General features: G+C 40.6%; 1 protein-coding gene across 1 annotated transcript in view; it reads left to right on the forward strand.

Moving 5' to 3' along the window:
- The first annotated feature begins 777 nt into the window (after window positions 1-777).
- Window positions 778-24,091, forward strand: part of neurl1b (neuralized E3 ubiquitin protein ligase 1B) — a 32,586-nt gene continuing 9,272 nt past the window's right edge. The window contains exons 1-3 of the mRNA XM_062043773.1: window positions 778-1,006; window positions 21,847-22,088; window positions 22,162-22,495. Of these exons, the coding sequence (XP_061899757.1) occupies window positions 976-1,006; window positions 21,847-22,088; window positions 22,162-22,495 (607 nt within the window). The 5' untranslated portion in view covers window positions 778-975. The remainder of the gene's footprint in view (window positions 1,007-21,846; window positions 22,089-22,161; window positions 22,496-24,091) is intronic.

The raw sequence follows: 24,091 nt of genomic DNA on the forward strand, positions 1-24,091 counted from the left end.
CTAGCAGTAACCTGACTAGCTTGTTCTGAGATGTTTGGAGTTTAGATGTGAGGGTTTTGGAGGTGCTAGGGTACCAGGAGGTGCATGCGTAATCGAAAAAGGTTTGAACGAGAGTTCCCGCCAGAATCCTCATGGTGCTTTTGTGTAGAGAAATCTCGTTCGTTGGTTAACCTTTTTGATTACCTTGGTTGCCATTTTATCACAGGAAAGGTTAGCCTCTAGAATGGAACCTAGGTAGGTGACCTCATCTTTCCTGGTGATAACAATGTCACCCACTTTTATAGTGAAGTCATTGACTTTCTTAAGGTTGATGTGGGACCCAAACAGGATGGATTCCGTTTTACCCAAGTGTATGGATAGCTTGTTGTCAGCGAGCCTGGTGCAAGTTCTACAGAGCTCAGCACTGAGGATTTTCTCCACCTGTGACTTGTCCTTGTCGGATACCAGCAGGGCAGAGTCATCCGCAAACAATCACCAAAATGATTGCCGAGCGCGGCCACCGCTGCTGCTCACCGCTCCCCTCAAAACCCAAGGGGGTGAAAATGGGGATGGGTCAAATGCAGAGGGTAATTTCACCACACCTAGTGTGTGTGTGTGACTATCAGTGGTACTTTACTTATATATGTGTGTAGATAAATACACAGTATGTAAATATATGACCTATAGTACCTCCAGGAAGAAGTCATCAAGCATTATCACACAGCCTATGAAGCATTCATCCCTGCTTCCTGTGTCTTTAAAGTGCGCCGGGCGCCTCCTAAATAGAGGAGGGGGCTCGAAGGTTGCCTCGGAGCGGCTGTGTCTGTGCACAGCCACCGCGCAGGAGTCCCGGTTTGATCCGGATCCACGCAGATGCTCCTCACCAGCGTGGAGGCATAAAGGACGAGAGCGAGGGGGACGCACGCATGGGATGGACGGAGGGGACTCTGCGATCTGGATGAATTCGGCAGCCGGTGCGCGGAATTTGTGGACATAATGGGGAACACCACACCCAAACCGTTAATAGGTGAGCTTTCCGTGATTTCCGTTTTATTTCACACACACACACGGAGGACGCTCACCATGCGTGTGCGGGAGCGCGTTTCTTATTGTCCTTTATTTCCTCGACTTGTTCTCGCTCCGGTTGTGGAGACACAAGCTGTGCATCACGGGGGGGATATTTACGATGATCGATTTCTCGTTGATAAAACGATGCGATAATTCTACATCGGTGCGCTTGAAGGGAGCCAGGGGTCACCTGCACCACTCATTAGGGAACAGGTCAATCAGCGTGTGCATAATGTACTCACAAAGATAAATAATGTACTCACAAAGATAAGCAGAAATGCACCTGATTGCATCAAGATGTCTACAAAAGGTGTTGTTGTAGACGACCACAATGTACCCCACAGGGTTATTATCAGGTGACATCCAATCATTGAGTTTTTAACCGTTTCCAAGCCTAAAACAGGGTTCCCCCATACCATTTATACCCATATATTATTTTTCACAGATACAACATCCATCCATTTTCTACCGCTTATTCCCTTCGGGTCGCGGGGGGTCGCTGGAGCCTATCTCAGCTGCATTCGGGCGGAAGGCAGGGTACACCCTGGACAAGTCGCTACCTCATCGCAGGCCAACACAGATAGACGGACAACATTCACACTCACATTCACACACTAGGGCCAATTTAGTGTTGCCAATCAACCTATCCCCAGGTGCATGTTTTTGGCGTTGGGAGGAAGCCGGAGTACCCGGAGGGAACCCACGCAGTCACGGGGAGGACATGCAAACTCCACACAGAAAGATCCCGAGGCCGGGATTGAACTCACGACTACTCAGGACCTTCGTATTGTGAGGCAGACGCACTAACCCCTCTCCCACCGTGCTGCCCTCAGATACAACATACTCTTGTTCAAATTATATTTTGCATTACTAGTAATAAAAAAGTAATTGCAGCCACTATTTCATTTTTTTTGTTTCGGCAATGCTGTTTGTATAAGATGTTGATCAGTGTTGCCAGTTTTAAAAAAAAATTTTTAAGAAAAATTATCATAGTTTACATGCATGAAATAATCTAAAAAAAATATATACAGGGAGAACAGCGCCCCCACCTGGCTGTAAAGAGCCATATAATAATAATAATAATAATAATAATAATAATAATAATAATAATAATAATAATCCATCCATCCATTTTCTACCGCTTGTCCCTTTTGGGGTCGCGGGGGGTCGCTGGAGCCTATCTCAGCTGCATTCGGGCGGAAGGCAGGGTACACCCTGGACAAGTCGCCACCTCATCGCGGGGCCAACACAGATAGACAGACAACATTCACACTCACATTCACACACTAGGGCCAATTTAGTGTTGCCAATCAACCTATCCCCATGTGCATGTCTTTGGAGGTGGGAGGAAGCCGATAATAATAATAATTACCTTTAATGTCTCACAGGAGAAATTTGTCTTGGACGTCAAGATGCAACGTTTTACATACATACATTATGGGACGGCGTGGCGTAGTGGGTAGAGCAACCGTGCCAGAAACCTGAGGGTTGCAGGTTCGCTCCCCGCCTCTTACCATCCAAAAAATCGCTGCCGTTGTGTCCTTGGGCAGGACACTTCACCCTTTGCCCCCGGTGCCGCTCACACCGGTGAAATGAATGATGAATGAATTGTAGGTGGTGGTCGGAGGGGCCGTAGGCGCAAACTGGCAGCCTCGCTTCCGTCAGTCTACCCCAGGGCAGCTGTGGCTACAAATGTAGCTTACCACCACCAGGTGTGAATGAATGATGGGTTCCCACTTCTCTGTGAGCGCTTTGAGTATCTAACAATAGAAAAGCGCGATATAAAATATAATCCATTATTATTATTACATACAGTACATACCGTATTTTTCGGACTATAAGTCGCAGTTTTCTTCATAGTTTGGCCGGGGGTGCGACTTATACTCAGGAGCGACTCATGTGTGAAATTATTAACACATTACCGTAAAATATCAAATAATATTATTTAGCTCATTCACGTAAGAGACTAGACGTATAAGATTTCATGGGATTTAGCGATTAGGAGTGACAGATTGTTTGGTAAACGTATAGCATGTTCTATATGTTATAGTTATTTGAATGACTCTTACCATAATATGTTTCCGTATTTTTCGGACTATAAGTCGCAGTTTTTTTTCATAGTTTGGCCGGGGGTGCGACTTATACTCAGGAGAGACTTATGTGTGAAATTATTAACACGTTACCGTAAAATATCAAATAATATTATTTAGCTCATTCATGTTAGAGCAGTGGTCCCCAAACTACGGCCCGCGGACCGGATCCGGCCCCCAAGCATCCAAAATCCGGCCCACTGGAAGTCCCAAGTTTTAAAAAAAATGTTTTTTTAATTTATTTATTTGTAATCTTTCCTTTCTAATCCATTTTCTACCGCTTGTTACTCTCGGTGTCTCCGGTCAATTAAACGCTCAAAATGGCCAGAAAAAGAGAACTTTCATCTGAAACTCGACAGTCTATTCTTGTTCTTAGAAATGAAGGCTATTCCACAAAATTGTTTGGGTGACCCCAAACTTTTGAACGGGAGTGTACATACAGTTAATCCGGCAATACAGTGACGACAGTGAACAGTGCGCAGGTATATCAGTTAGTTATGAGATCACACATTACACTCCCCCCGTATTGCACACCTCCCGTATTGCACTATCCCAATATTGCACACCTTATTATTGCATGGGGTTATTACAGTAGTTTTCTGTTGTTAAGTGCTGTGATTGCCAGTGGGACAAAGGAAAATATATACCTATTATGAAATTGCAGTAAAGAGCCACATGATATAACGCAGGTGTTTGCATTGAAGGGTTGGAATGATCGTATGTTATGGAATTTTTGGAACTATTGATTGTACAAAATTTGTGTTAGTTCAGTTGTTTGTTCATTCCTGGTTCATGGAGGATGACTTATGTCCAGGTGTGTTAAGATTATTAATTTTGATGATGCCATTGTCTCCATACAACCATCCTTTTTCTACCGCTTATCCATCGGGGGTTCAGGAGGGGCCTGGAGTCTATCCCAGCTGCATGCGGGCGGAAGGCAGGGTACACCCGAGACTAGTCGCTACCTCATCGCAGGGCCAACACAGATAGACATGACAACATTCACACTCCCATTCACAGCCAATTTAGGGTTGCCATTCAAGCTATTCCCAGGTGCGTGTCTTTGGAGGTGGGAGGAAGCTGGAGTACCCGGACAGAACCCACACATTTACAGGGAGAACATGCGAACTCCACACAGAAAGAACCAGAGCCCGGGAATCGAACCCAGGACCTTCTCGCCGTAAGGCATGAGCACTATTGTTGGGTTTGACTTTGTTGGGTCTGCTCCTGTCTCTGGCCATGCTCCCTCCACCCCAGCAGACGATGGCATGGAACACGGCAGAGGTCACCACAGTGTATATGTTTCTTTTACTTTTTATTCAAAGCTGTATGTAGAAGTGGCTGGTTGCATCAGCTCTGCTCCGTTAATGTCTATAATGTCCTTTGTATTCTTTGATGTTTGGAATTTTCCATCTTACACACATGTAAGAGGGATGTGTGTGTGGCTGGGTCAAGAAAATTGCTTGTTCTTTGATGTTTGGATGTTTCCCTCTTACACACATGTAAGAGGGATGTGTGTGTGGCTGGGTCAAGAAAATTTCTATTAGACTCTGCCGGATAAATCATGCATCGTTTTTGCTCGGGTTAAGGTTGCATTTCATGATTTACTTTGCGTCTACAGCCATGTTTGTTGTTGTTGTTGTTGTTGCACACACTGTTTACAAGTAGCGTGTTTTGCCCCGTCTTTATCGAAATATAACTGTAGATGTCAACATTGTGTATGTGCTAAAAGCTTCATTTAGGATTGCTGCCTTTGGTGAAAACTTCACTCTTTTAGGTTTTGCTCACATTCTATTTATTTTATTTAGACTCGCCGAGTTGGTGCTTTACGATACACTCATAGCAAAAATGTGTTTCAAGAACTCCGAAACAAGATAAAATACAAATAATATCAAGATAATACTTAAATTACAAATACTAAATGTTCAAAGTATATTAAACAAACCTTTGACAAAGTGATCACTGCAAACTTGCACGTTCTTCGACTCTGCTCCCTTGGTCTGAAGTGCGTGCCCCTTTTTTTTTTATCGTCTTTTCCTAAAAATCTTCCACTCTTCCGCTTTTCTTGATTAAGTCTCGAGGAACTCCGGAGAAACATTTATCATTTTTGTGATTTTGAACGGTTCGTACAGCCAAAAACAACGCAAGCATAGGGCATTTTTCTCTGAGAAAGGCTACCCATCGAGAACAGACGCTGGCTTGACCACCACGCATATTTAATCAGCCGGACGTGAATTCATGTAAACCCAAGTAATGTGGTGATTCTTTCAAAGTTAACTAAGGAAACTTAAAAATATTTTAAAAAATCCTTAATTAAAGCGAACAAAACATTGGTGACATTTTCTACCTCGAAAAGGGCTAACCCACCCTGATAAACAAATGAACACGGTAGCGATTGGATAGGTTAAAATTAGAGATGTCCAATAATGGCTTTTTTGCCGATATCTGATATTCCGAAATTTTCTAACTCTTAATTACCGATTCCGATATCAACTGATACCGATATGTACAGTCGTGGAATCAACTCATTATTATGCCTAATTTTGTTGCGATGCCCCGCTGGATGCATTAAACAATGTAACAAGGTTTTCCTAAATAAATCAACTCAAGTTATGGGAAAAAATGCCAACATGGCACTGCCATATTTATTATTGAAGTCACAAAGTGCATTATTTTTTTTAACATGCCTCAAAACAGCAGCTTGGAATTTGGGACATGCTCTCCCTGAGCGAGCATGAGGAGGTTGAGGTGGGCGGGGTTGGGGGGGAGGGGGGGGGGTTGAGGTGGGGTTAGGAGGGTATATATTGTAGCGTCCCGGAAGAGTTAGTGCTGCAAGGGGTTCTGGGTATTTGTTCTGTCGTGTTTATGTTGTGTTACGGTGCGGATGTTCTCCCGATATGTGTTTGTCATTCTTGTTTGGCGTGGGTTCACAGTGTGGTGCATATTTGTAACAGTGATAAAATTGTTTATACGGCCACCCTCAGTGTGAATGGTATGGCTGTTGACCAAGTATGCCTTGCATTCACTTGTGTGTGTGGAAAGCTGTAGATATTATGTGATTGGGCCGGCACGCAAAGGCAGTGCCTTTAAGGTTTATTGGCGCTCTGTACTTCTCCCTACGTCCGTTAAAAAGTCATAAATTATACTTTTTGAAACAGATACCGATAATTTCCAATATTACATTTTAAAGAATTTATCGGCCGATAATATCGGCAGTCCGATATTATCGGACATCTCTAGTTAAAATCCTTGAGTCTGGCGCAGAGCCAAGAAAACATCAATATTGACTAACTACAGCAGGGGTGTACAAACTTTTTCCACTTTAATGTTTTAATTTTTTAAATTTTTTCTAAACAGACATATACTGTATATTCAAAGACAACAATTTGCGTCCGTTTTGTTTTGCAGGTGACAACGCGTATTATTATTATTATATATTGCTGTCAAAATTTCTGCTTTTTACGTCTTTTTTCTTACATTCTTACAGTTTTTTTTTCTTTTCCCGACAATAAGCTGGGGGCTAACAAAACTCGAGTGGCCCGTGGGCCGCCCTCTGGACACCCCTGAACTAGAGGAAGTAAAAGTCATAACAAAATAGTAAACACACGGAAGGATCATTTCCTGCGCCTGAGGAGAGCTACACCTCCAGGAAGTGCGCCGCGTCCAACTTCCGACGAGTTCCACCGATGCAAACGGCGGGATCTGCCTCGGGTTCAAGGCACGGTGTGGCGCGGCTAGCTCTGTGTCTGACAGCGGCGTGTCCCATGTAAAAACACGCTGCAAACATGTTTACTAAAAACATTGTGCAGACAAAATTAGAGAGAGAAAGAAAGAGAGAGTAAGAGATTAGGGAGGCCAAAACATGGCCAGCCAAATATTACACTATAAGTAGTGACTGCTCTGAGGAAGACTGAATTGACAGCCAAAGATGTAAACTCGTAAAAGACATCGCTTAATCTCGAAAAAAATTTTGTCTGAGTAATTTGGGGGTTCCTTTTTCTTTGATGACTGTTCTTACAAGTATCACTAGAGCAGTGGTTCTTAACCTGGGTTCGATCGAACCCCAGGGGTTTGGTGAGTCGGGCTCAGGGGTTCAGCGGAGGTCAAGACACACCCGACTCATCGTGTAAATAAAAACTTTAGGTATTGGCGTATTACGGATACGGCAACAGCAGAAGTCAGACTGATTTGCAGGTGTGTAATTTATTGTGAGTTTATGCGCTGTGTTGGTTTTGTTGTTTGAACAAGGTGATGTTCATGAACGGTTCATTTTGTGCACCAGTAAAAAAACATGGTAACACTTTAGTATGGGGAACATATTCACCATTAATCAGTTGCTTATTAACATGCAAATTAGTAACATATTGACTCTTAACTAGTCATTATTAAGTACTTATTAATGCCTTATTCGGCATGGCCTTATTATAACCCCAACCCTCTAACCCTGGCCCAAACCCTCTAACCCTAACCCTAACCAAATAACTCTAAATTAAGTTTTTGTTACTTAGAATATGTTCCCCTTGTGTCCAAAAAACTCTAAATTAAGTCTTTGTTACTTAGAATATGTTCCCCATACTAAAGTGTTACCAAAAACATATAACTTTGTCTAAACTTGAAAAAAAAAAACATTTTATTTTTCACTAAAGAAGGGTTCGGTGAATGCGCATATGAAACTGGTGGGGTTCGGTACCTCCAACAAGGTTAAGAACCACTGCACTAGAGGACGATGAATAGCTAAACATGTTGCATTACACACCATAGATGGATATGCTAGGATATGCAGAGGTGGGTGGATCGATACATACAGTATACCGACTGACGATACCATGTATAGTATCAGTACACGGTCGTTACTACGATATAGACGATATGCGATATAAATTTGGCCGACGTTAGCGCTTTTAATACTGCCGTTATGTCGTGTTAATGCATGTTGATGACGGTGTCCGCAAATGTGACGGTGACGAGTGAACGAACACATCCTCAATGCAATGTAGTGTCCTTGCTGGGACCTAATGTCCCTCTACAGTGCAACTGCAACGCCACTTCTAAGTTGGTAATACTCGCCGCCATGGCAGCAGATAGACTACGTTTCTCACAAAGATCCTCCCAAGAGGGTGAGAAATAGGTAAACATGCTACACTACACACTGTAGGAAGATATGCTCATCGATAACCGCAAGCTAGAGCTCTCGGATGTAATCAAGGTGGTCAAATTGATAAAAATTTTGACAGTATGATTACCTACTACAGTATCAGGTTAATACCACAGTGGTTTGATCGATATTTTTTACTATGAAAAAATATTTAGTCGTTTTTATTGTTGTTTACAAACTCAGGAAATAAGTCTCTAGACACGGGAGGGCTTTAAAAGGGTCATATTATATTTTTTCCTGACATTTAACACACTTGGTGGTTTACATAACATGTAACGGTGGTCCTTTGGTCAAACTTTTGCATAGATTTTGTTTTACAGACTGTCTTCAAGCCGCTTTCTGACCGTCTCTCCAGAATGTGCAGTTTTATGGGCCATCTTATTTACGTGCCTCCACTTCGACTACATCTTCTCGTCAGCCATGTTGTATTTTTCAACGCTTCCATATGGAGTCTACTGACACATAAGTTAGAACTATACGCTACTTCACATTAGAAATGGCAACAGTGGAGAATTCATGTGCATGTACGAGCCAGTCTGCCCCACAACAAGAGGATAGGGAAAAAGGAGATTATTTAGTATAGTCAGACTACAATGGCGGACTCACGCCAAGCACTTTGGGTAAATTCCCACCATATGTGGATAATCCGTTGACGTCGCCAGTGGGAAAAACGACACAGGTTGTGCAAATTCCAAACGGCTCGTTTAGAGAAAGAAAGAAGGAAGGCAAGATTGTTTTATAAACATCTCCACAATGCCTCTATGGTTTGATTTCAAATTTTCGGGGACTTATTCAGATCCTAAATAAACAAAAACATGTGTTGGTTTTGCATAATAGGCCCCCTTTAAGGCAACAAACTAAGGATTTAAATCAGAGCCAATAGCAGGTCGTAATGAAAAAAATGGAATGGATATTGTTACACCACCATCCTGTGTTTTTGTCTGATTATAATTGTGATCAAAAATGTAATCATTAAATGATCTAGAAAAATGTAGGTATCAGTATCGGTTTGACCAATACTCCCTCTGTAACTACTTGGTATTGGATCAATACCCACATTTATAGTATTGCCCCCAAACTACTGTATTTTCCGGACTATAAGGCGCACTTAAAATATTTTTTTTCCCCTCAAAACTCGACAGTGCGCCTTATAACCCGGTGTGCCTAATGTAAGGAATAATCTTGATTGAGCATACCCACCTCCAAGCTATTTTATTTGGTACATGGTGTAATGATAACTGTGACTAGTAGATGGCAGTCAAACATAAGAGATACGTGTAGACTGCATTATGATGTGTCTCAAGTAAACAACATCAACATTTTAAACGTTCCATTGAAAATATAGAAAACTACACATGGCGCTCAAAAATCTATCAAAATGTTTTAGTACGACTTTGGTAAGCTATGAAGCCGCAACGCTTGAAGGATTGTAGGCGCATTAAACATATGATTATTATTATGGTGTGTGTATAAGGTAAGACATATTATCTGGCTAATTGTTTCGCAATATTATGCAAAAGCAACTTTTCTTACCTTCTGGTACCTGATGATCTGTATTTGGGATCTGCGTAGATCCTGAAAAATTGTGCGCGTCTGCCTTTGTAGTTCAACACCGTAGTCGATAATCTTCTTCTTTGTATCTATCTTCTTGTTGTGGGACATTCATCCTCCGCTGTTGCCAGTTCTAATAAAAAGTAGTAGTAGTTCTTACTTATATCTGTCGGTAAAATCGCCATGAAAGCGCTAAAACATACCGGCGTAGTGAGTTTACATTATTCACCTAAGGAACTTTAATTATTAGAGTACCGGTCGGACAGTTTTTCATGGCACACATTTCCGGTGTGGTTGTTCCGTTATTGATTTAAGTAAAGTCTGAATGTCATTAAAACAGTTAGCTCCATCTTTTGACACTTCTTCCACTCCCGTCCTTGCACGCTACACCGCTACAACAAAGATGACGGGGAGAAGACGCTGCCGAAGGTGAGCCACGTAAATAAGACCGCCCACAAAATGGCGCATCCGGAAGCGATTGTCAGAAAGCGGCTTTGAGATCATCTGTAAAACATAATCTATGCAACATTTTGACCAAAGAACCACCATTACAGTGTGGTTATGTAGATCACAAGGAAGTGTTTTCAATTTAGAAAAAATAAATAATAATTTGACTCCGCCTAATATATGAAAAAAGAGACCATTCATCGGCATCGGTGCGCTTTATGGTCCGGAAAATACGGCTATGTAAATTATCCAAACAACAGAATAAGTAACCAGATATTAACAGTAAATCAACAAGTAGATTAATAATAATTTTGAGAAAATAATATAAACAGAATGAATGTAATATGTTACTGCATATGTCAGCAGTCAATTTAGGAGCCTGTGTAACTCATTTTGAAACATATTATAATTTATATATACCAAATAATATATTGTGATATATTTTTATCGTTATCGCTGGAGGCTGCAATATACATCGCAGTATAGATTTTGGGCCAAACCACCCATCCCTACTGCTCAGGGGGACTTTTTGATTGAATCAATGACATATTATATTATCATTTCACCATAATTTAAGTAGATTCACTTTAAGTTATATTACACTGTATACATTTGAACACCTTTCCGTCCATCCACTGTGTCGTCTCTCGGCTGCATGCTTTTTCTCATGAGCTCCACCCTATTGGGGTAAATGTGTCTTTTATTCCTGATAGCAGTGACACATCAGCCTGTTTTGTGTCAGACACATTATTCCCGGAGTACAATCTCAAGTGATTGCCAGGCAATGACTCCTGATTGTGCACATTAGTCGTGTTGTCATTATAAATCTTCACGATGTCACTATTTTGTCCCGACACCTAAAGCACAATACTTTATAATCAGTTCCCCATGTCGCTTTTGATTCACTGCCTGTCCCACTCCCACGCCCCCACTCTGGCTAGATATGATGTAGTCACTGCTACCAGGGCCCGCCGACGCGTGTGACTTGTGGGGAGGAAGCACTCGGCATCCGTTGCTCCAATGGAACTATCTGTACTTAATGAAAGCGACTGCACGGCATTTTCATTTATGTTCATGTTCAATTTCCCAAATCGGAGCATATGATGAAAAGTGGACTTTCATCAAAGATGCAGTATGAGTAACACTAAGAAATTGTCTTTAAAACCATCAAAGCTCCTTGGTCTTGTAGAAAAGGACTTAGTGTATGACATGCCTAGAGGTAATAGAGAATAATGTCTCTGCTCTGTCTGTCTTGATGCTTATACTTAAGCTGTCTTGCGTGAAGCGTCTTGTGCTCATGTCTTATGATGATCTATTTCTGCTCTCTTGTCAATGAGACCCACACTTATAGTGTGGCCTGTCCTGGTTTTGCCTTGAATAAATCAACTGGCTCTTCAAGTTTGAGGTGCTCTGGAAGAGGTTTTTAGAATAGAATAGAAAGTACTTTATTGATCCCTGGGGGAAATTCAGCACCACAGTTTGCTCACAATAAACAATAAACACTTAGGTATTTTTTTACAAGTGAATAATATAAATACGGTCCATTATTATACAGCATTATTCACATGTGAATAATATAAATACAGTCTATTATACAGCATTATGCACATGTGAATAATATAAATACCATCTATTATACAGCAAGGTTTCTCATTGTCCCATTGGGTTGAGTTTTTCCTTGCCCTGATGTGGGATCTGAGCCGAGGATGTCGTTGTGGCTTGTGCACCCCTTTGAGACACTTGTGATTTAGGGCTATATAAGTAAACATTGATTGATTGATTGATTGATACAGCATTATTCACATGTGAATAATGTAAATACAGTCTATTATACAGCGTTATTCACATGTGAATAACCTGACTTGCCTTGGACTGGTGCCATGAAAATGCAAAGGGGTTTACAAACAAAATAGTTTGCATTGATAACAACAAATGCATCATCTTTTATCAATTTATCGGTCGTAAGGAAAAGGGCACTTTTTTATTTTCTATTTTGCCCATCATGCTAAATCGTTATTTGTAACAAGGACATCAGTGTTTTCAGTTTATGTGCATCCTACATAGTGAACCACTGCTAGCACGAGGCGGCTAACAAAGGAAGTAATGAGGATTATTCTATTGCGCCTATAAAAAACATTAAAAAAACCCGCCAAGAACACCCCATTTACATGTCATGCCCTGTACAATAACCAAGGTATAGCAACATGGTTATTGGAGGAGCTATCACCCAGGAACTACTTTTCGGGTGGAGTAACACAGCACCTTGTTTACAGCACCTTAGGCCATTAACGAAAGATAAGTTAGCTACTGAAGCTGCTGCTGTATTGCCTTTGTAAAAGGTAATAGTAGATTTTAATTAATGCCTTACACGTGTAGAGTAGAAGGTTGTGGCCATAAACCGAGAAGTTGTTCAACTTTAAAATTCCACAATTTGTACCGACTGAAGCAGTGGATAGTGGCTCGACGACATCACTCGGAAGACTCGAATGTTTGCTTTCTGCATTTTTTTACCCAGTACTTTTCTGAATTTACCAGCTAAAAGGGAGCACAAGTGCTGAAAGATGAAACCATCCCAGTGAAAGTGGACATAGTAAGGGACGGTATTGTTATGTTCTTATTTTGTTAAAGTTAAAGTACCACTGATAGTCACACACACACTAGATGTGGTGAAATTATCCTCTGCATTTGACCCATCCCCTGTTCCACCCCCTGGGAGATGAGGGGAGCAGTGAGCAGCAGCAGTGGCCGCGCTTGAGAATCATTTTGGTGATTTAACCCCCAATTCCAACCCTTGATGCTGAGTGCCAAGCAGGGAGGTAATGGCTCCCATTTTTATAGTCTTTGGTATGACTCGGCCGGGTTTTGAACTCACGACCTACCGATCTCAGGGCGGACACTCTAACCACAAGGCCACTGAGCAGGCTAAATGATGAAACAATTACCACTCGTGCTACAACGCTGCACGAACATCTGGATCATTTGTGCCAAAGTAGTCACTGGTGGCGTCACTAACGAAGTCTGCTGGGATTAGATTTGCATCGGTGTACAGGCCGCACCCACTCAATTTTTTGAAGAAAAAAATAGATTTCCATATATCAGCCGCACCGGACTATAAGACGAAGATGTATAAGTTGTGAAATGAGTTATTTTGTACACATTTATTTACATAGCTAAATTGTTTTCAAACGGTGCCTGTAACATGGCAGTCAAATGGCTAATGAAACAAAACAAAAGTCATCATTGTAGACCCACTAGCTGCAGAAGCTAGCTCTCCAATCAGCTAGACAGACTCAATAACTCCACGGTGACGTTTTAGTTAAATTACTTAGAAATTTGTGAAACTAAAACAATACAAAAAGAATGCCACTGTAAGTTAATAATACTAACACAGACACTCGTAAACATGTTAGCATATTAGCTAATGCTAACAATGCCAGCTTGGTTATATTACAATAGTACGTACAAACATGCATGAAAACACTCCTATCAAACATGTGACGGTTTAGTGCCCATAAGTATGAATCCTTTTAGTTACATTGTAAAACTTACAAACGTTGCTTGGAGTGATGAATGAAGGAGCCATACAAGTAGAACGCTACGGACGACTAAAATACAGAACGTTACTTGTACTTCCGGTTCTCGGCGCTAAACAAAAGGAAATACTGTCGACGTTCAACTTGCAGCAAACAGGCAAACTCATCCAAAAGATGGCACCAAACAATAACACACCTCTTCAGTCTCTGCGGGTGTTTTATGAAAACTTTTTGTCCACAAAACATTATGGACATAAGCGAAGAGAAATACATTAATTTTATGAGCCACGGGGTTCAAAGTGTAGGAAAAAAGTAGTGGCTTTTAAAATACGGTAAGTTTATTGTGAAAGTATTACATGTTGTTAATGTGCCTACAAGCTTACAGCCTGTCTGGAAAATGTTATTGGAGGTTTTTTAGAGGGCTATATAGACAAAATATATATACCGATATTTTGCTTCAAAGTCTGCTTGTAGAGTTGTCAGAGACAGGAGTGGTGGAACGTTCCGTGTGTTCCTAAAACATTTTTTCCACCTATTTTCTGCTCTGTTGTCAACTATGTATTTTATAGTCGTCTATTTTGGCGAATATAATTATGACGCTTGTCGCTTTCTGATGATGTTCTGGTCGGATTGATGTGACCTGAGGGCGGGAGCATTCACATTGAGGACAGATCGCATATATATCCAATTTATGTACCGTATTTTTCGGACTATAAGTCGCAGTTTTTTTCATAGTTTGGCCGGGGGTGCGACTTATACTCAGGAGCGACTTATGTGTGAAATTATTAACACATTACCGTAAAATATCAAATAATATTATTTAGCTCATTCACCTAAGAGACTAAACGTATAAGATTTCATCGGATTTAGCGATTAGGAGTGACAGATTGTTTGGTAAACGTATAGCATGTTCTATATGTTATAGTTATTGGAATGACTCTTACCATAATATGTTACATTAACATACCAGGCACGTTCTCAGTTGGTTATTTATGCCTCATATAACGTACACTTATTCAGCCTGTTGTTCACTATTCTTTATTTATTTTAAATTGCCTTTCAAATGTCTATTCTTGGTGTTGGGTTTTATCAAATAAATTTCCCCCAAAAATGCGACTTATACTCCAGTGCAACTTATATATCTTTTTTCCTTTCTTTAATATGCATTTTCGGCAGGTGCGACTTATACTCCGGTGCGATATATACTCCGAAAAATACGGTAGGTGAATCCCCATTACCTGTATTGTTAGCCGCTTGGTACTCACGATTTTTAACTATGTAGAACGCGTGGAAAAAGGACTGACGTGTTTTCCTGTCTCACATAGGGATTGTGGATGATGTGCAAAATAAATAAATAAAAATCAGTTTTTTAGCAATTCCTCAATGAATAATTGATGATAATCATCTAAGGGCCTTAATAGCATCCAAATTAGTATCATATTAATGTTTTGGGGGCTAACCTCTGATGCTAATTCAAAGGACAGATAATTTAGTGTGTCATCTAATTGCTTTTGCTGCGTGTCCCAAAGAGTCACACTGATTCACTTAAGAGTTCAAATGTTCTATTACTGTTACTTATCCGGATTGTCATCTGGATTATAATTTGATTGGGACGGCGTGGCGAAGTTGGTAGAGTGGCTGTGCCAGCAATCGGAAGGTTGCTGGTTACTGGGGTTCAATCCCCACCTTCTACCATCCTAGTCACGTCCGTTGTGTCCTTGGGCAAGACACTTCACCCTTGCTCCTGATGGCTGCTGATTAGCGCCTTGCATGGCAGCTGCCGCCATCAGTGTGTGAATGTGTGTGTGAATGGGTGAATGTGGAAATACTGTCAAAGCGCTTTGAGTACCTTGAAGGTAGAAAAGCGCTATACAAGTATAACCCATTTACCATTTATCATTTATTGTAATCTAGAGGGAAATAAGAAGTCATTGTAAAGGTCTTTCATAGTACATTGTCAAATAATCATTATCACTGTTTGCGTCAACGCACTTTTTGTGTCTTTTTACGCATAGAAATCAGAAAGGACATGCATTTCCGGATTTGTATTTTTTTTTTTACCAACCCTGCCTTCTCCGGGTCAACACTCCGGTTTACTTATTTTTTTATCGATTATAGGTTTTCGCTGGTGTTTTGTTTTGTTTATATTTGCAGAGTCAAATTTCCGTCCCCGTTTATTGCGTTTTTATTGGTCTGCTTCAAAGTAATTAACTTTCCGGTACAATTTCTTATTTACATATGCATACAAATTGTTTTCTTTTGTATTATTTTTTCAATGAATGAAGTAACGTTTATGACAACCTTTTTTTACAAAACACAATATAGAATGTGAGATATAACAGGATAATGCATACATTTATCATTTGTTTTCAAAAGGGTTACAAAAAGTGGCACCCCAAAAATGTACTGTAGGACCCCTTTTTAATGACTTGATGGGGTCCCTGGGACCCCACTTTGAACATTCCTTGCGCCAACACTGATTATGGTCTGTGACGGTATTGTACCATATATGCTAAACTATTTATGACTAGCAAAAACCCTTGATGATGTGTTGCTTTGCCACAATTTAATGACCAGACAATGTATTTTTCCCCACAACGAATACTTCTGTGTATTGTACTTTGTATACTGTACATTGCCATGATCTTTAATTTGTGAACCTATCGTTGTTAGTTGTTTTCTGCTGCTGTTCGTATTCAAAATGATGACTTTAAAGGCCTACTGAAACCCACTACTACTGACCACGCAGTCTGATAGTTTATATTTCAATGATGAATAATAAATAAATGATAAATGGGTTATACTTGTATAGCGCTTTTCTACCTTCAAGGTACTCAAAGCGCTTTGACAGTATTTCCACATTCACCCATTCACACACACATTCACACACTGATGGCGGGAGCTGCCATGCAAGGCGCTAACCAGCACCCATCTGGAGCAAGGGTGAAGTGTCTTGCCCAAGGACACAACGGACGTGACTAGGATGGTAGAAGGTGGGGATTGAACCCCAGTAACCAGCAACCCTCCGATTGCTGGCACGGATGACATGATAAAATCTTAACATTGCAACACATGCCAATACGGCCGGGTTAACTTATAAAGTGCAATTTTAAATTTCCCGCGAAACTTCCGGTTGAAAACGTCTATGTATGATGACGTTTGCGCGTGACGTCAATGGTTGAAACGGAAGTATTCGGACACATTGTATTTCAATACAAACAGCTCTGTTTTCATCGCAAAATTCCACAGTATTCTGGACATCTGTGTTGGTGAATCTTTTGCAACTTGTTTAATGAACAATGAAGACTGCAAAGAAGAAAGCTGTAGGTGGGATCGGTGTATTAGCGGCTGGCTGCAGCAACACAACCAGGAGGACTTTGACTTGGAGAGCAGACGTGCTATCCGACGCTAGCCGCCGACCGCATCGATGATCGGGTGAAGTCCTTTGTTGCGCCGTCGATCGCTGGAACGCAGGTGAGCACGGGTGTTGATGAGCAGATGAGGGCTGGCGTAGGTGGAGAGATAATGTTTTTATCATAGCTCTGACGAGGTCCCGTAGCTAAGTTAGCTTCAATGGCGTCGTTAGCAACAGTATTGCTAGGCTTCGACAGGCAGCACAGCATTAACCATGTGGTTACAGGTCCAGTGTTTGGTTCGGTGTCTCCTGATAGTAGTATTGTTGATCTGCTGTCTATCCTTCCAGTCAGGGGCTTATTTATTTTGTTTCTATCTGCATTTAAGCTCGATGCTATCACGTTAGCTTCATAGCTAAAGTGCTTCACCAATTATTGTCGCGGGGATAAAAGTCACTGTGAATGTCCATTTCACGTTCTCGACTCTCATTTTCAAGAGGATATAATATCCGAGGTGGTTTAAAATACAAATCCGTGATCCACAATAGAAAAAGGAGAGAGTGTGGAATCCAATGAGCCCTTGTACCTAAGTTACGGTCAGAGCGAAAAAAGATACGTCCTGCACTGCACTCTAGTCCTTCACTCTCACGTTACTCATCCACGAATCTTTCATCCTGGCTCAAATTAATGGGGTAATCGTCGCTTTCTCGGTCCGAATCGCTCTCGCTGCTGGTGTAAACAATGGGGAAATGTGAGGAGCCTTTCAACCTGCGACGTCACGCTACTTCCGGTACAGACAAGGCTTTTTTTATCAGCGACCAAAAGTTGCGAACTTTATCGTCGATGTTCTCTACTAAATCCTTTCAGCAAAAATATGGCAATATTGCAAAATGATCAAGTATGACACATAAAATGGATCTGCTATCCCCGTTTAAATAAAAAAATGTCATTTCAGTAGGTCTTTAAACTCAATTAGACATTTACACATTAAAACATTGTGGAGAGCAGTAGATGACACTCAATACAAAAAAAAACACAAGAAAGGAGATTTTTGCCTTCTGACCAGTTTGTCAACTCTTGGTTTAACAGACTTGACTTTAAAAAAACTCCATTGTCACTATGTTGGTTAGCTGACTACTTTATGTTTCACAAAGAATAACGTAGAGAAAATCAATTCTCCGTTTTGCTTTTTTATGCAGATTTACAAAAAATTTCAATGGTCTTTTGCTTTGCACAATTTCTCACAGAAACTAATGGCAATAAACAATTCATCACGCCCTCTAGCCCCCTTTTACACTGCTCTTAAAAGCTGACCAGCACCGACACCAATTTGAGGTACAGTATGGAGAACCGGAGCCATCTGTGAAGTGAATTATATTTACATAGCTCTTTTTCTCCTCTTTTACATTGTAAAACCCATTATCTACATGTTTAAGGTACTTTTACACCAGTGTGGGTGAGCTTGATGGGTGAAGTGTCTTGCCCATGGACACAACGGCACAGACTAGGAGATACCTGGGAAAATTAAGGCCCGGGGATTCACATGCGGCCCGTTAAACTTTTCAATCAGGCCCCCGGACATTCCCAAATCATTTTTTTAGATCTTTAAGATGGAAACTGTAGCTGCCATTATGATGTGCAGTGATGTTTTCAAATGACCGTAAGTCTTGAACTATACAAAGTATTTCAATGGTTGGAATCTGTGCTTTTGCATGATATACTAGTGACTATGGTAATCTACGTCACAGCAGCTCAGACGAGGCACCAAGCAGTGTGGGTGGGGAGCGTTTCCACAGAGGCCAGCCTGAAATGCGGGTGTCAGGGACAGACGCGCAAGGAGATTTTTACAACAAAGTTCTAAAGTTTAGTGATATATCAGATTGTAGGTGGGGTTTTTTTTACCCTTCGCGTTCATATTTCCTGTGTTTGTTGTATTTTTGTTGCGTTTCGTTTGATTTTAAAATATGTCGATCGAAAGGTGGTGTGACATTCCTATTTTGTCAATATTCCGTGTTTTATCGTTCATAGAATTTTTTTTAATTCCATTCCGTTTTTTAAGGCGGTCTGTCACAACGTTTTTAGCATTCAATCAGACATTATTGTGAGGTTTCGTATTAGTGTTCCTAAAAATACATATACCGGCTCCCAGACACATTTTCTTCTCTAAATTTGGCCCCCCGAGTCAAAATAATTGCCCAGGACTGGACTAGGATGACAGAAGGTGGGTTCAAACCAGATGCTCTACCACTTGAACCACGCCTCTCACCCATCTGTGATTAAAAATGTTGAGATCACAATGTAAGGTTCAGGTTTAGATTGACTTCTACTTCATACTGACCCCTGTTATTGTTGAAACTTGAAAGCCAATGTCGCAAATATTTCATACGTCTATCCATCCATACTGAATCCATACTACCACTTGTCCCTTTCGGGGTCGCGGGGGGCGCTGGAAACTATCTCAGCTGCTTTTGGGCGGAAGGCGGGGCACACCCTGGACAAGCCGCCACCTCATACGTCTAATCCTGTATTATGTGCAGCTGTGTGAACACGCGCGGTTATTGCAATGTTCTGCCTTGCTGGACTCTGTGTGAAATGCACGGACGAATACATTCAGGGTTCGTTGTTACAACTCTGATGCTCCAATGTTGCGATGAAAAGGTGTTTTGTCTTACACGCTTGGCAGAGGCAAACATTCCTCAAAGCGGTTTTAATTATAATGTCAAGTCAGCAGATAAACTCTCAACTTTTTGCCTATTTTGTGAATGATGGCATGGCTGAGACTTTCAAATACAATTTGTAGCAACGTCTATTTGCTTGATTTAATGCTTAGTTATTGTATCTTGGGGCTGCTTTGGTTAAACGTTGGACTCATAAATAATGCTCAACTAACCTCTTCAGCTATGTTTGATACCATATCACATGACACAATTCTGGCTTGTTTGTGTTCTAACTCTTGTTAATTTCATTTAACGGCCATTGGGATTCAGCCCTTGAATAGTGGGCATCTTCACTGGACTGTGGGGGAGACAAGAATTGGTCCATTGAGTGTTTGTTGATGCTGCTGGCCAAGGAGGCCTCCACCCCATTGCACAAAAATAACATCAACACCAGCACGTGGAAGCTGAACTCTCTACTTTCCATCTCGTGTGACATAATTAGCATTATGAGCGTGACTCCAAAGGGTGTTCATTCCAACTAATATTTGGACCTCACATTATGTTTTTTTTTCTTCTTACTGCAAATTGTTCATTTCAGTTCATTTATTGGGAACATTAAGTTCTTCAAAATTCAAAACACAGCATATAAGGAATATATTACTATTACTATTATTATTAGGAATATATATACAAAAGGACATTTTGACTAGAGATGGCCAATAAAGATTTGGTAGAAAATTGCCCAAAGTTGCATTTTCGGGTGAAAATCTTTGGTGAATTACTTTTACCCACCGAGCAATACTGCCGAAACAGGATGCTGTGATGACGGAAGCAAAAAGCACATGCTTGTTTGAAGATGAGGCAACATGTCAAAATTTCTGATTATGTGAACAACACGGCACAAAAGGAAAGTACTGCCAATAGTGTCGACTTCGCCTTTGGTGCCATTCAGTATCTGGCCTATACATTTTTTTTTTAAATTATTACTGTTGTAATACTAGTGGTAAATATTTTTTTTTCATAATTTTGTGTTTGTTTTAATCTTTGAATGATAAATACTAATTTGTGCAACGGCAATGGCTTGATTTTAGTGAGATTAGTACATAGTCACGGTCATAAATACAACGGTAATACAAATTGTCATTATAATTTATTTCGGTTTCGGACAATAATTTTTATTTAGGTGCATCCCTAGATTTGATCTTAAGTAAAAGACCTGAGGTAAATCGATGATAACTTGTTTACCAAATTCTTATCCTTCAGCACTGTTTTACAAATACACAGCACATATGTTATAGCTTATTTTTTCAAATGATTTGTACTGTACAAACCAATACAAAAAAAAGTACAATTTAAGATAATCTGCAAATACATATTCAACAACAGAACAACATTAAATTATATTAAAATCTATGTATTTATATTAAATATATATATATATATATATATATATATATATATATATATATATATATATATAATATGCATGTTCAAATTAAACACAAATCATAATATATAACATATTAATAAATATTCATAAAAATATAGATGATACACTCAAATGTTGCATGTATATGAAATCAGTACAATGTATTAATTGTAATGATCAATGTCAATTTTTCATTTGCTAGTCTTTGTTACACAAAAGCACATTTCGTTGACTTGGATGCTTAATGTTGTTTGTTTCTGCTGAATAAATGAGTCATGTGGTTGCTATAAAACAACAAGGTTGTTGAGAGGAGCTCAGAGGTCTGTAGTGTCAGTGTGGGAAAGGAAGCGTCTAAGACTGAAGGCTCTTTTACATAACTGGCCTCTGCCCTCTCAACCAACTGCCATGGACCGCTTGCATACAAGTTATTGGGTGATGATATGTTTGCTTCTTGTTCCATCAGCTGTTATCGCTTGGATCGCTATGTTAACCTCAAACTCACACATGTTGCATTAAAATGTGTTTGTTAAAGCAAAAAAATGTAAAAGTTATGTTTTTCTTGGGTGTTTGCTTTCCATGTACAGATGCGACTCTGCAACCCCGCCCTGTGGCAAGCAGGCAGTACTACACCTTGCCCAACAATGGCTCGGGAGTTGAGAGAAGGTCCGCACCTTCCGTTAGCATCGGTATGGAGTCGCCCCGCTTTCACCCCAACGCTAAGGGCAAACATATCAGGCTGGACGGGCAGCTTCGCCGCGCCATCCGCAAGAACAGCTTCTGCAATGGCATCACCTTCAGCCATAGGCCCGTCCATCTCTACGAGAAGGTTTGTTTTCCTCTTAACAGTCACCATTTTGGAACAGTTGAAATAAGTTACTTGACTATCGTCATGATTTCAGGTGCGACTTCGTCTCAGTGCTGTGCACACGGGCTGGAGCGGAGCTCTACGCTTCGGTTTCACCAGTCTGGACCCCAACGAGTTGATGGCAACAGACATCCCCAAGTACGCCTGCCCAGATCTGGTGACGCGGCCGGGATACTGGGCCAAGGCACTGCCTGAGCGACTTGCCCTGAAAGACAACGTGCTGGCGTTCTGGGCAGATCGCCACGGAAGGGTGTTCTACAGTATCAATGACGGAGAGCCAATCCTCTTCCACTGTGGGCTGAGCATCGGCTGCCCCCTCTGGGCCATCATCGATATCTACGGCATCACCCAGGAGGTCACACTGCTCGGTAAATATCACTTTTGTCTGCTAACTTCGGCAGTCGGGATACTGTACAGTAATAATTTACACAATGAGATCTAATACAAGAGTTGTATCAGAGAGAGAAAGAAGGATGTTCAGTTTTGTCCCCTTCCAAGGTTTCTCATTGTTCCCAGTGGGTTGAGTTTTTTCTTGCCTGATGTGGGATCTGAGCAGAGGATGTCATTGTGGCTTGTGCAGCCCTTTGAGACATTTGGAATTAAGGGCGATATAAGTACGCTTTGATTGATTGATTGATTTATGGATATGTTATCAATAAATTAATAATAATTTTCTGGGGTCAAAATGTTGAATTAATATTACCAGTAATTATTTCTTAACATTAGGCTTATTAATCATAAGTTCCTGATATTTTATCTTACGCAACACGAGAGGGGTAAAATCTCCAATACATCTCTAAGGATGTTAACCACTACAAAGAACAATGATACTCATTTTATTTACACATGGAATAATACCTCCCTTAACCATATTGAGTGCCAATAAAATCAAGAGTGTTTATGGATTGCTTCTGGTTCGAGTTTACTGCATTTCTACCAATCGTAACTACTAATGCGGAACATTTCAAGGCAAAAATCTATTCGAAAGCCCACCAAATTTCAAAGGAAGATCAAAGACCATACAATCTTTATTAAACAAATTATATGAAGGGAATCTAAGCGGTGATGAATAAATTAAAAGGCTATTTTTATTGGAATAAACCTTTGAGGTTAGCTGTAGCATTTATGCATGGCACTTCAAGAACTTATTTACACAGTGTCAATAAAGATGGAGCTAATTTAAGCCGCTTCCTAAGAGGGCAGAGAGCAGCTGAGCCAACCACAGTTTCAATGTCAATGTTGCATGTATAGTAGCAGCATCACAGACTAGACAACAACAACAAACATAAAAAGTGTCCTCCATTCACTCCTAATTACTCTTTCTATACTCTTGTCATTTCTTTCCCTGGCTTTGTTGGGCCTCTTGTAGGTCTCCTTTTATTCCCATCAGCGCCTGCCCTGTAGTTCCATCCCTTACTTGTGTTTATATTCAGTCTGACAGGAGCTATGACCATGTTTGGTCAAGACGGCAGATCCCAAGAGCTTTGGTGAGGGGCCAGTGCTCTTGTCTGCTACGCCATCACTAGAAATAGTCGTAAAGGAATGGACCATAAGTTAAAGGGAGACAGATATGTTTACAGCACTTGTGTTGTTATGAAACCTTTTACAATACTGCAGTGTAGCGAGTTGAGATCATAAGGAAGAAAGTCATGTGAGCGTTAATCAACTGTCTTTTATTCTTTGATTAGACTTTGTGATGTAATACAATACTAAAGTTATCTTCCTTGTTATTAGAAGTTAAGAAAGAGGGTTTTGTTGGGGTTTTCTGTGTCCTGTCCTGTAGATGCCCATATCTGCTACACATATTTACTTTACACAAGAGAAGTGTGGGATACTTCTCTTGTTGCCTTATTTGTATTTGACTTTATTAAATGGATGTATTTAATGTTTGAAGAAAAAAAAAAAAAGAGAACAAAGGGGAAAAATTGCAGGGACAAAAGGGGGATAAGACAGAGCAACAACAA

The sequence above is a fragment of the Entelurus aequoreus genome, linkage group LG04 (genome assembly GCF_033978785.1).
Source record: "Entelurus aequoreus isolate RoL-2023_Sb linkage group LG04, RoL_Eaeq_v1.1, whole genome shotgun sequence".
Lineage (NCBI taxonomy): Eukaryota > Metazoa > Chordata > Actinopteri > Syngnathiformes > Syngnathidae > Entelurus > Entelurus aequoreus.